The sequence below is a fragment of the Tamandua tetradactyla genome, chromosome 6, assembly GCF_023851605.1.
Source record: "Tamandua tetradactyla isolate mTamTet1 chromosome 6, mTamTet1.pri, whole genome shotgun sequence".
Lineage (NCBI taxonomy): Eukaryota > Metazoa > Chordata > Mammalia > Pilosa > Myrmecophagidae > Tamandua > Tamandua tetradactyla.
The window spans coordinates 181,971,359-181,985,198 of NC_135332.1; the positions used below are offsets into that span (position 1 = coordinate 181,971,359).

At 50.8% G+C, this 13,840-nt stretch overlaps 1 protein-coding gene across 14 annotated transcripts in view; it reads right to left on the minus strand.

Moving 5' to 3' along the window:
• The window catches only part of FAM135B (family with sequence similarity 135 member B), a 260,070-nt gene that overhangs the window by 17,009 nt on the left and 229,221 nt on the right, over nt 1-13,840 (minus strand). For all 14 annotated transcript variants that reach the window (XM_077167760.1, XM_077167756.1, XM_077167759.1 and 11 more), the window contains 2 exons: nt 7,532-7,686; nt 1,179-3,099 (listed from right to left, as the gene is read on the minus strand). In XM_077167760.1, the coding sequence (XP_077023875.1) occupies nt 1,179-3,099; nt 7,532-7,686 (2,076 nt within the window). The remainder of the gene's footprint in view (nt 1-1,178; nt 3,100-7,531; nt 7,687-13,840) is intronic.

Consider the following 13,840-nt stretch of genomic DNA (forward strand, 5'->3'; position numbering starts at 1 on the left):
ATGTTCAGAACTGGTTTTACAACTAAGTGGTGTAATTTATGCAACGTGCTTAGGACTTGGAGTAACATAAATTGTAAAAAGTGTGTTCTCTATTATCTCCTCTTCGTCCTCAACATCAGAGCCGCCTTTACATTCCACACCTGGCCCAGGGGCATCTTCTCGCGAAGCCTCTCTCGGCCTCTAACCCCATTTTCACCCACTGCCCCAGCAAAGCCAGGAGCTCCTGCTGCAGGCCTCACCATGCACACTTACCCACCCCTCACTCCTGCCGTCATCTGTCTCCCTGCTGGACTGTGAGTAAGTAAAGGCCAGGCCTCGGACAGGGCCGGTACGGATAGTTGAACTGATGACAAGTGTCACATAATGATTATTTAAGGTTCTTTATAAAGCAAAACTTCCAATGTTTACCTGCCTGTGCAATTGCTTTTGGGAACATCAAAATTTGTTAGCATTTTCAGAAAGAGTAGAAGAGATGGATATTAAATGATTCGGTGATACGTTTCATCAGATATACAGTTTATAGTAGGGAGTGATATGAATACAGAGTCAACACACAGACAAAGTAAGGGGGGCCTCTGACACCACAACGGGCAGCAAACTTAAGAAACCCACAGACTTAACCGGGGCTCAGAAGGTAAGCCTTACGAAGAGGTCCTATTCCCAAAGACCCTTAAAGAGCGGGCTTCTCGACATGGGTAAAAATAGAGGGACGATGAAGCTCATCAGAAGTCATCTGTCATCCTACAGTCTAAGCAATGCTTAAATGTCCATCACTGAAGGTTTAGCTGATAAATCATGGTCCATACAGTAGAATGCTAAGAAACCCTAAACTGTATATAAAAAGATTTATAAACATGGAGTGATGTTTCCAATATATTAAGTAGAAAAAAATGTATAGTGTTTGTACAGAATGATCCTATTTTGCATAAAAACATACATAGATAGAATAAAGATGCATATAAAGAAAAGTGTGTTAGAGTATACAGGGGTGGCTATTTAGGGGAGTTGGGATTGCTGATAAATATTACTTCCTGATAATGATCTGCATTTTCTGATTTTTACAGTAGGACCATATTACTTTATTAAAATCAGAAAATACAATTATTTCCATTTTGAAATAATATGTATGAAATTGAGCAATATGTGCAAAAATATAAAAATGCTGGTCAGCAGCTTACCTAAACATCCTTTCACTGAGCTCTTCCCCCCACTTGCTGGCCTGGGTGGAAACAACTCCAAAGGAGCCCACCGGCTGATGGGTGATGGGCAAGGGGGTCTGCTTGGAGGAGAATCCGGCCCTGCCCGGGGTCTCCTTGGGCACGGATGAGAAAGGGAGGCACGTTGCGGTGCAGGACACGGACAAGTTCAGGACCTCTGCTGTGTTCCGGCCGCCCAGGGCGAAGGTCTCGGGCGGGGGCAGCTGGGCCCCCACAGCGGGCGGGCCTGCCTTCAGCTCTTGGCTTCTGGACACTTGCAGGGACGTGGAGTGAGTCACAGTGAGGGCCATAGTTCCTGCCTCAGGTCCAGGCCCCTGCAGGGCCTCGGCTGCCCTGTCCAATGTGGAGCCATCAGTGATGCAAGGCAAGCTGCCCCGCACCCCTGCCGGGTCCAGGCCGATGGCGTGGGGCACCGGGGTGCCGCTGAGCTCAGGCACCTGATGGTGGGCCATCTCCTCCTCTCCCGCGACGCTACCGTCGCAAAGTGCACCTCTCCCCACGTCCGAGTCCTCGGGCTGAGCCTTCGGGGTCTCCCAAGATGCTCTATGGAAGAACCTGCTGTCCGGGGGCTCAGGTGCGATGGCGTGTGGCACTGTGAAATCAGGGCCTCTGGACTCCTTCCCTGGAGGGGTCTCGGCTCTGCCGTCGTCACTGCAAGGTCTCTGGGGGTCAGCCTGACTCTCTGTGTCTACAGAGCCCGGAGCCTGATGGACACCAGCACCTGAGACTACTTCTGCAGGGGAATGGGTGGCCGTAGCCCCCTGGAGCACAGGGCCCCCCCAGTGCTGAGAGCAGCTCCCCAGGGTCGCTGCACCCTGGCCGTGCGTGCCTGTGGCCTGCGGGCCTCCACCCTGCCGCCTGGGTTCCGCCTCCCCGGCCACCTCCTCTGGGCTACTGATGTGGGGAGCGGACACAGACTTGGTCAGCTTGGTGAGTGCCAGCTCCCGCTCCTCATCCTCAAAAGGCAAGGAGCTGATGGAGGTGAGAGAGGCCTGGATGCCGCTGGGCAGGCTGGCCTTGCTGTCCGTGGGCCCGTCCTCCAGTGAGCACCTGTGCAGCGCATGCCTCCGGGCCAGCCCCTCGGGCTCGGCCGGCAGGTCCAAGGCCCGGCTGCGCGCCTCCGACCAGGCCACCGAGCTCGGCTCACTCTCAATGCCCGAGTCAGAGATGAGGGAAGAAGACCTCTCGAGGGCCCCAGGCAGCACGGACACCTCCTTTGGGGAAGCCCTAATGCCCCCAGGGTCACAGGTCTCGGAAGGGATGGGGTTCGGACTTAGCAACACCATTCTGGCCTCTCGGTCTGCTCCCTTCCCAAGGGTGCCCGGCGCACGGGATGCGGTTTGGTCTGCAGGGACGGCCTTCTGATGGCTTCTCCCCGTGGGCCCCGTGCGCAGCATGGCCCTGAGTGTGCCGCCGTCCTGTCCGGGGACGCCACGCTCACGCTGGGCACAGGCGGCTGCCGTGCGCGTGGCTCCGCAGGGATTCTCGGCACTGGGACCCACGTCAATGTAGGTCAGGGTTGCGCCCTGGGCAGCCTCTGGGCCAGGCGCATCCCCGTCGGCTGGCAGGCGTGACCCAACGTCAGGCGGACGCTCCTCTTCGGGTGAACCTGCGCTGTCCTGGCATTCCCCAATCGTCAGGTACACCTGTGACTCCGAGCACAGGGGCGTGCGATGGGGTGTGGTGACATCACCTGGCTCTGGAGCCCCGGGCACCTGCTCGCCAGAGGCCACGTGGGGTCGTTTCCTGGACAACAAGACGAGGTCTTCCCTGAAAGACGATTTGCTGTTGACAATCTGGTTCTCTTCTCTGTCTTGTAGAGTCGTTCTCGTGGGGCTTCTCGCTGGAATGTCACACTCAGGGTAAGCACTCAAATCGTGCCCTACGGGAAGCAAAAAGCAAACGGGCAGCACGGTGCAAGTACCTGTGCTCGCGGCCACCCACGGCCAAGTGCTAAGCCATCAAACCCTGCAGCTCTTGATGTGTCCTTTACTACTTAAAGACTTTTTAATAGTTTCTTATTCTAAGTGTTAAAACATCTCCCCAGGCCAGATTACACAGGTGTTCGCAGGGCAGGGGTACCGCCTGGGAGCAGGATGGTTGGGATTTCAAACCTGGCAGGGACAGTCCCAGCTGGGGGCTGACGAACAGCCGAAAAGCTCAGTGAGCGCCTCTCCTCTCCAATGCGCGTCCCTCACCCGAGGTGGGCGGCCCACAGCGCAGCAGGGTGGGCACGCAGCCAGCCGCCTCACCCACGGGAGGCGAGTTCTGCTCTCTACGAAGGACAGTGTCAGGCCGGGGCTCGGGCCACAGGGACGCTCCTAAGAAGCACATCCGGCCGGCAGGGCCTCCCCACAGGGCAGGCAGCAGCGGGGACAACGCCAAGCACCTTGCTCATGTTCCCCTTGCGTAAACCATTTTCTCTCCATCTCTGTCTCTCTCACTCTGTCCACCCTACCATCTCTCACAAAATTGGACAAAAATCAACACCTTGCTTGTCTGTCTGTACCGCAGGTCTTTGGAGGAACTGGACAGAGAACCCACAATATGGACAAACACATGACTAAGGAACCTGGTACCTACAGGACAGTAAGGGGTGGACAGGTGGACTCCAGATTGACCACTGGCAGTAGGACTGGACACAGGCAGATCAACGAGGGAGTGGGTCATCAAAAATGTTGGATTTAATATTACAACCATGGGAAAATGAGTAGGAAAATGATCCAATGCTAAGAGAAAGCGTTTGGAGTCAGATGCTAATGGTATTAGTTCACATGTTTGTACAACTTCCTTTGTTCCAGGCCCTCTTTTACACGCTTCTACAGATTGGTGTGTCATCACTTGCAAAAACCCTGCAGAATAGAAAACATCACTCCTTGCACCAGATCTCACAAATCGTGAACTCTACTAACTGTTGGAAGAAAAATTCAAACCCAGGCGGTCTGGGCAGGGGCTAAGACTTGGGAAACCACGGACTCACCGTGGGGCAGGGAGCAGAGGGTAAGTGTGCGGGCCCGTGGGGATGGGGCCACAGAGGAGAGAGGCTGCCGGAGGGTCCGCCACACAGTAACGCCAAGCGATGGTCGCGAGCAGGCCAGGGGCGAGTGTTACAGTTTCAGGATGGAAATGGAACTCTTTTATTTCTCATTTTCGACTGCAATACATGAGTGGAATGCAAATTTATTCAGTAAGCTTGAAGGAAAGTAGGAATACTAAATAGGCCAGTTCCTTGAGGAAAGGGGAAGCAGTTCTTTATTTGCTAATGTTCTTAGCCTGGAATTCTAAAATATCAAAATTCACCAGGAAAGTCCACGAAGATCAAGAGAGCCTCGGGTTTTGAGTGGGGAAGCGGAAAATGCTGGAGTCGTCATCTGGGGTGGGAGGGACGTGGGGAGGAGCTGGGGAGGGGCTGGGGAAGGGGTGGGGAGGGGTGGGGGGAGGAGCCGGGAAGGAGCTGGGGGCTGTGTGGGGAGAGGCCGGGGAGGGGTGCGGGGGAGGAACCAGGAGGGGCCGGGGAGGGGCCTGGGAAGAGCCGGGGCCTGGCAGGCACACGGCTGCCCAGAGGCACCTCGGTGCCCCTGGGTGTGGGCAGGGTATAGGCAGGCTCTGGGGGCCTCCCGGCCACATCGCGTGCTGGCCTCTGCCCCGAGGGGATGGGGAGGAGTGGGCAGGGGTAATGGCTGACTTCCCAGCAGGAAAAGACCCAGACCTAAAGGTACTTTGAAGAATAAAGAAATGGAGGGCTGGTGCCCCATGGCACTGAGGGGCTGAGATGTATGTCCCCTGGTGTCTAATAACAGGATTAGGGAAAATGGCTGAAGTCAAAATCCACAAGACCTAAAGGTGATACAATGAGGGGGTCTGATAATGATTATTTAAAATCCCAAACCCTTCACACTGTCTGTGATGAAATCATATTTCTATGAAGGATCTGAGCACATGTGCATCACGGACACACTCCCAAGCTGGTTTTCACCAGCTCCCTTCTGCAGAGCCTCACCTCGTGTCGACGCTAGATGTCGGGTACAGCCGAGAACCACAAGCATGGAGCGTCTGTGGGCTGCACAGTCCCAGGAAGTCACCCAGACATCTAAAACATCCCGCACACCTCACACCACACAGATTCTGAGATTTAGCCATGTTGATCCATCGCTTAAGTTTTGGGGCCTCTGAGCAAAATAGTTCAAAAGCTTTCACAATAAGATGGCAAGGTGGGGCGTGGGCTTTTGAGTCAGAGCGAGTTAACTCGGAATGTTGACTTTTATAAGCTATGTGATACTTAGTAAATATTCTCACTCTGTGTCTCCGTTTTTCATCTGAAAGAGGGCTTGTGAGTTTCTAATAGCATTAAAGCATAAAGCACAAAAAACTTCCGCAGAGGGCTTGGCACTTTCTGGTCTTCTCTTGGACACGGGCCTCTCCCGCTGCTACCTGCTGTGGCTCCCTAGGTTTCCACGAGCAGGGCAGGCAGGGGGCAGGGGAGCTGCGGCTCATGCACGCCCGGGGTACCAGGTCCCCCAGATGCCCTCTCAGCTCACTGACACACTCAGTGGAACACCAACACAGCGTGGTGCACAACATTCTGCTCTGTGGGTGCACACGTGTGAACACATGCCCTCATGGGTGCTGTGTGTTCTCCCTGCAGTGGGCACCTCCCCCTGCACGCATGCAGCGTCTCCAGCACTGCCTGGCCTGTGCAAGCCCTAACCTCACTCCACAGGGCTGAATCAGCCCATAGAAGCAGCAAGAAGCAACTTCATAACGCAGTCACACCCTGAGACCAGAAAGGTCCTTCAGCTGCTCTGCATGGCCTGCTGAGGTGGAGACATGGCTCCCGAGTTGTGGGTGAAAACCGGGGACTCTGGATGGAACTGCAGGCAGGAGGAGGCCCACCGTTCCATGACGCCTGCGTTATGTGCTGACCTGTCCATTTCACTGCCCACAACTGACCACCCTCAGCTCCTGCTTCTCCTCTCTGAACTGACCATACCCTCATTCATTCGGCCTGTGGGGCAGCTGGGAAGCAAAGGAGATGCCCGGTGGATCCCACAGGTTCATATCCCCACCCACCTGCCCACGGGGCGTCCCCACCCTGCACGTCCACCCATCTGCCCACGGGGCGTCCCCACCCTGCACGTCCACCCATCTGCCCACGGGGCGTCCCCACCCTGCACGTCCACCCATCTGCCCACGGGGCGTCCCCACCCTGCGCGTCCACCCACCTGCCTCAGGGCGTCCCCACCCTGCACGTCCACCCACCTGCCTCAGGGCGTCCCCACCCTGCGCGTCCACCCACCTGCCTCAGGGCGTCCCCACCCTGCACGTCCACCCACCTGCCCACGGGGCGTCCCCACCCTGCGCGTCCACCCATCTGCCCACGGGGTGTCCCCACCCTGCGCGTCCACCCACCTGCCTCAGGGCTGTCCCCACCCTGCACGTCCACCCACCTGCCTCAGGGCTGTCCCCACCCTGCGCGTCCACCCACCTGCCTCAGGGCGTCCCCACCCTGCGCGTCCACCCACCTGCCTCAGGGCTGTCCCCACCCTGCGCGTCCACCCACCTGCCTCAGGGCTGTCCCCACCCTGCGTGTCCATCCACCTGCCTCAGGGCTGTCCCCACCCTGCACGTCCACCCACCTGCCTCAGGGCTGTCCCCACCCTGCACGTCCACCCACCTGCCTCAGGGCTGTCCCCACCCTGCGCGTCCACCCACCTGCCTCAGGGCGTCCCCACCCTGCGCGTCCACCCACCTGCCTCAGGGCGTCCCCACCCTGCGCGTCCACCCACCTGCCTCAGGGCTGTCCCCACCCTGCACGTCCACCCACCTGCCTCAGGGCGTCCCCACCCTGCGCGTCCACCCACCTGCCTCAGGGCGTCCCCACCCTGCGCGTCCACCCACCTGCCTCAGGGCTGTCCCCACCCTGCACGTCCACCCACCTGCCTCAGGGCGTCCCCACCCTGCGCGTCCACCCACCTGCCCACGGGGCGTCCCCACCCTGCGCGTCCACCCACCTGCCTCAGGGCGTCCCCACCCTGCGCGTCCACCCACCTGCCCACGAGGCGTCCCCACCCTGCGCGTCCACCCACCTGCCTCAGGGCTGTCCCCACCCTGCGCGTCCACCCACCTGCCCACGGGGCGTCCCCACCCTGCGCGTCCACCCACCTGCCTCAGGGCTGTCCCCACCCTGCGCGTCCACCCACCTGCCCACGGGGCGTCCTCACCCTGCGCGTCCACCCACCTGCCTCAGGGCTGTCCCCACCCTGCGCGTCCACCCACCTGCCCACGGGGCGTCCTCACCCTGTGCGTCCACCCACCTGCCTCAGGGCTGTCCACGTAGCGGTCCTCAAAGATGACGGGCAGGCTGCTCCCGTCGCCATCGATGTCCAGGCACTCTGCAGGCAGTGGGGGCAGGCTGCTGAGGTACTCTGAGTTCCACACATCCAGGGACAGCTGGCTGTGGGCCTGCGTCCTGCGGAGGCCACGCCAGGAAGGTCAGAGTCAGGAAGGTGCCTGCTCCCCTTCAGCCCCAGGGAAATGCTTGAGACATGCTCACAGCCCCACAATCTGGCCTGTCCCCGCCCCAGCCTCAGCCCCGGCCCCCAGCCCCAGCCCCAGCCCCAGCCCCAGCCCCTGGCCCCCAGTCCCTGCCCCTGGCCCTGCCCCAGGCCCCGGCCCCCAGCCCCAGCCCCCAGCCCCAGCCCCCAGCCCCCAGGTCCCGGTCCCCAGCCCCAGCCCCAGCCCCCCGCCCCCAGCCCCAGCCCCCAGCCCCCAGGTCCCGGTCCCCAGCCCCAGCCCCAGCCCCCAGCCCCAGCCCCCCGCCCCCAGCCCCAGCCCCAGGCCCTGCCCCAGGCCCCAGCCCCAGCCCCCAGCCCCCAGCTCCCGGTCCCCAGCCCCAGCCCCAGCCTGCTTCCACCAGGCACTGGGCGCTGCAATGGCTGAAGAGCACGTGGTGATGCCACGTGGTGATGCCACGTGGTGAGACCAGGCAAGGGGCACCCAGGGGAATACTCCCAGTGGTTAGAAGCTTACATTAGTATTTGGAGGAAAACTGTAAATCCGCAAGTCCTAAACCTGGCCTCCTAACCCTCTATTGCACCTACAGCCTGAACCATGCTTTGTGATGTCTGAACTAAAACCATCTAAAATAGCCTTTCACTGCTTCTTGTCTGCACCTCCTGGACTACGGGGCCCCCCAGTTCCGGAGCTGCTCCCCACACGTCTCCTGATCTTCCTCTATGACCCAACACCCTCCCACCTGTGGGGCACCGACTCCAGACTCTGGTGTAGGCCCACCTGCTTCTAAAGTGCATGCCTCAGGAGGGGACGTTCTCACCTCCCATCCTCCTTCCTGAGGGAAGGGCAGGCCCGACTGGACTGTGAGTCTGGAAGAACTCACAAATCACAGAGGCCAGCGCTCCTCCCCTTTGGGTATGGTGGGCTGCTTCCCCAAGGAAAGGAAACAGAATTTCCTAGCAGCAACAGTTTAGCTCAACCAAGCTCCAATTGTGGAATGAACAACTGAAAATAGGCCCCCAGCTCAGATAAACCTGGAATAAATACCAAAGAAACCAGTAGTTTTTGCCCCAGCAGAGAGAGGGCTGATGGGAAAAACAAAAATAAAAACAAAAACACCAGAGGCTTTTTGAGTTGCACAGCACGAAATACTGGAAAGGCGCTGGACCCCAAGAAAAGGGGGCACAGAGAGCCTGGAGATGTACAGTGCCACATACCAAGTTAAGCTCTTGACTGACAAACTGGAAGAGAGGAACCAGCTCTGAAAAGAATTCTGTTTGACTGTTCTTTGCTTTTTGTTGTTCGCCTTACACAGCTCATTAGATAAAACTGGAAGCACTGTCAGGCTCGAGCACTGCCCCAGGAAAAGGCAGAATTAAGCTTGTCTGAGAGACAAAGTAATTAGTCAGGTGAAAGGAGTTAATTTCCTAAAGGGCTTATCTTCCCCAAGAAAAGGGGGCAGGGCCCAGCTCAAGTAGAATCCCTCCTTCAAAGATTTCAGGCCCCAGGGGCTGGAAAACTGAAGCAATCAAAGCCATCCCACTACCTCTCCTCTGTCTCAACCATGTCCATGGCAGGGAGAGTCTGTGGAAATTAAAGGCACCACAGCACTTCACACTGGTGGGAAGCTGTGTGAAAAATCAAATCACACAAGTGCCATGCTGGGCAGGACAGGAAAAGCACAGAGTCTAGAGGCTTCATAGGAAAGTCTGACAACCTGCTGGGTCTCACCCTCAGGGAAAACTGATGCTGATGACTCTCTCCTCCTGCAGTCAAGACAAGAAACAGAAAAACAAGGACTAAAAAATTCTGATCAGTTAAACAGAACCTGTGTCAGAGGTCTACAATAAGTTGAATCAAATGTCAAAGAACAGACAGAGAACAAAACTATCCAGCAAGAAAAACTAGGTAAAAGAGTGAAAAAAAGCTCCAGAATAAACTAATTAAGGAAATAAAATGCCTAGATGCCAGCAAAACATGAGTCATACTAGGAAAATCGAAGATATGGCCCATTCAAAGGAACAAACCAACAATTCAAATGTTATACAGGAGTTGAAACAACTAATTAAGCATGTCCAAATAGACATGGAAAATCTCATTAAAAATCAATCAACAAGTTGAGGGAGGATACAAAGAAGACACAGGGTGAACAAAAAGAACTTTAAAGTTTAGAAAAACAAATGACAGAACATGTGGGAATGAAAGGCACAATTGAAGAGATAAAAAAACAATAGAAATCTACAACAAAAGATTTGAAGAGTGTTGCTTCCTATGAAATGGAGCTCGAAGAATATTAAGGAATGATGAGAAAGAAAGAAAGGAAGAAAGAAAGAAAGAGGAAGGAAGGAAGGAAGAAAAAAGAAAGACAAAGATGGGCTCAGGGGGTCTGAAGCTTAAGTTTACATCAGACAATTTTATTCTTAATCAGATCCTGGTTATATACTGCAGGATGACAATAGGCATGCATGCATTTCCTGAGGGAACAAAGTTCTTATCTTTCAGTGTTCTTCCTTCGTACTTAAGATAACCATTTGGGTAAACAAGCATTCTCTTCCTCCTAGACTGTCTTAGATAAATCAGATAACATAAAGCAGTTTACTGCCACCACCACCCTAATGCCATTCCAAGTAGTTCCGCAGGTCTTATGTTAATCCTATCTCCTACAGAAGAGGCGGAGGAAAGGATTAATGAACTCTATGGCTGGACATTTAAAATCCAACACACAAAAAATATACAGGGAAGAGGTGGGAAAACATGAGCAGGGGCGCAGGGAATTTAAGGACAATGCTGAGCACATAGATGTACATATTGTGGGCATCCCAGAAGCAGAAGAGAAGGAAAAGGAGGAGAAAGATTAATGGAGAAAATAGTCACTGAAAATTTCCCATCACTTATGAAAGACATAAAATTACAGATCCAAGAATTGCAGTGAACCCCAATAGATCCAAATAGACATACTCCAAGACACTAATCACACTGTCAGATATCAAAGAGAAAGACAGAATTTTCAAAGCGTCAAGAGAAAAGCAGTCCATCACATACAAGGGAAGCCCAATAAGACTATGTGTAGATTTCTCAGCAGAAACCACGGAGGCAAAAGGCAGTGGTACGATATATGAAAGATTCTAAAAGAGAAAAACTGCCAACAAGGAATTCTATACCCAGCAAAACTGTCCTTCAAACATGAGGGGGAGATTGAAATATTTTTGACAAACAACCATTAAGAAAATTTGTGATTGAGACTGGTTCTGCAAGAAATACTAAAGGGAGCACTAGAGGTAGATAGGAAAAGGCAGGACAGAGAGGTCTAGAGAAGAGTGTAGAAATGAAGACAATCAGTAAAGATAAAAAGGAAAAACATTAGATGTGACATATAAAATCCAAAAGACAAAAATGGTAGAAGAAAATATTGCCTTTATAGTAATAACATTAAATGTTATCATTACATTGATTTTTCTTTTAGTGTCCAGCTAGAAACGAAATTAGAAATTAGAAACGACCTAAATTTGCGCAATTGTAACCCATAACAAAATGTGAAACCTGTTCTACAATTAATTGTTGCAATGTACTTTGAAATTCACTGCTTTTCTGTATATGTGTTATTTTTAACAAAAAAAGAAAAGGAGTGTAACAGAGAAAACAGGATTTAACAAATGAGTATGACTGCTGAATCATTGTATTGGTATTTCCTTTGGTTTCCAGTGTCATGGAGTAGCTAGAAGGAAAAATGAAAAATCATGGAACTGTAACTCATACCAAACTTCTAAATCTATTATACAACTACTTGTCAAACTGTACTAGGAAATTCATTGTTTTTGTATATATGTTTTATCTCACAATTAAAAAAACTCACAAAGATTTTAATGGATCAAACTCCCCAATCAAAAGACAGAATGGATAAAAAACAGGACCCATCTATATGCTGTCTACAAGAGATTCACTTTAGACCCAAGGATAAAAATAGGTTGAAAGTGAAAGGTTGGGAAAAGATATTTCATGCAAACAACAATCAGAAAAGAACAGGAGTAACTACTAATATCTGAAAAATTAGACTTCAAATGTAAAACAATTAAAAGGGACAAAGAAGGACATACTGTATTAACAAAAAGAACAATTTAACAAGAAGACACAACCATCATAAATATTTATGTTCTGAGCCAGAGTGCTCCCAAATACATGAGGCAATCACTGACATCACTGAAGGGACAACCTCTACCATAACAGTTGGAGATTTCAATTCCTTGGTCTCATCAATGTTTGGAACATCTAGACACAGGATCAGTAAAGAAACATAGAATTTGAACAATATGATAAATGAAGTAGACTTAACAGCCATTTACAGAAAATTTCACCCCACAACAGCAGGGTACACACTTTTCTCAAGTGCTCATGGATCATTCTCAAGGAGAGACCATATGTTGGGTCACAAAGCAAGTCTCAATAAATTTAAAAAGATTGAAATCATACAAAACATTCTCTCGGATCATAATGAAATAAAGCTAGAAATTAGTAACAGGCAGAGGCCAGAAAATTCACAAATAGATGGAAGCTAAACAACACACTCTTAAACAACCAGTGGGTCAAGGAATAAATTACAAGAGAAGTCAGTAAATATCTCAACACAAATGAAAATGAAAATACAACATACCAAAATAAATGGGATACCACAAAGGCAGTGCTAAGAGGGAAATTTATTGCCTTAAATGCCTTTATTAAAAAAGGAGAAAGAGCAAAAATTGAGGAATGAACTGTTCTCTTGGAAGAATTAGAGAAGTTGTAAAAACAGAAAATTAACCCCAACGCAAACAAAAGGAAAGAAGTAATGAAGATTAGAGCAAAAATAAATGAAATTGAGAATATGAAAACAATGAGAAAATCAACCAAACCAGAATTGGTTCTCTGAGAAAAATCAATAAAATTGATGGACCCTTAGCAAGATTGACAAAAAAAAGAGAGAGGATGCAAATGAATAAAATCAGAAATGGAAGAGGAGACATAACCACTGACCTTGCAGAAATAAAGGAGGTAATGAGAGAATACTATGAGCAACTTTATGCTAATAAACTAGAAAATTAGATGAAATGTACAACTTCTTAGAAAAGCATGAACAAACAACATTGACTCAAGAAGAAATAGATGACCTAAACAAACCAATCACAAGTAAAGAGATCAAATCATTCATCAAGAAGCTCCCAAAAAAGAAAAGTCCAGGACCCAGATGGCATCACATGTGAATTCTACCAAATATTAAAGAAAGAAATAGTACTAATCCTGCACAAACTCTTCAAAAAAATTGAAGAGGGGAGAAAGCTACCTAACTAATTTTATGAAACCAACATCACCCTAAAAACAAAGCCAGACAAAGATACTACAAGAAAAGAAAATTACAGACCAATCTCTCTACGAAATAGAGATGTAAAAATCTTCAATAAAATACTTGCAAATCAAATCCAGCAGCATATTAAAAGAATCATACACCATGACCAAGTGAGATTTATTCCAGGTATGCAAGGCTGATTCAACATAAGAAAATCAATTAATGTAATACACCATATCAAAAATCAAAGCAGAAAAACCACCTGATTGTTTTGATTGATAAAGAAAAGGCATTTGATAAAATTCAACATCCTTTCTTGATGAAAACACTTTAAAATATAGGAATAGAAGGGGAACTTCCTCAATATGATAAAGGAAATATATGAAAAGCCCACAGCTAACATCCTCCTCAATGGGGAAAGGCTGAAAGCTTTCCCTCTAAGATCAGGAACAAGACAAGGATGTCCACTGTCACCACGTTATTCAACATTGTGTTGGAGGTTCTAGCCAGAGCAATTAGACAAGAAAAAGAAATACAAGGCATCTAAATTGGAAAGGAAGAAGTAAAACTCTCACTGCTTGCAGATGATATGATACTATATGTCAAAAATTCAGCCTTCCCCCAAAAATATAGTGGCTGTTCTAGTTTGCTAGCTGCCAGAATGCAACATACCACAGATGGATTGGCTTTTAATAAAAGGGGATTTATTTTGTTAGTTCTTCAGAGGAAGGGCAGATAACTTTCATCTGAGTTTCTTTCTTACGTGGGAAGGCTCACGGTGATCTCTGCTGGC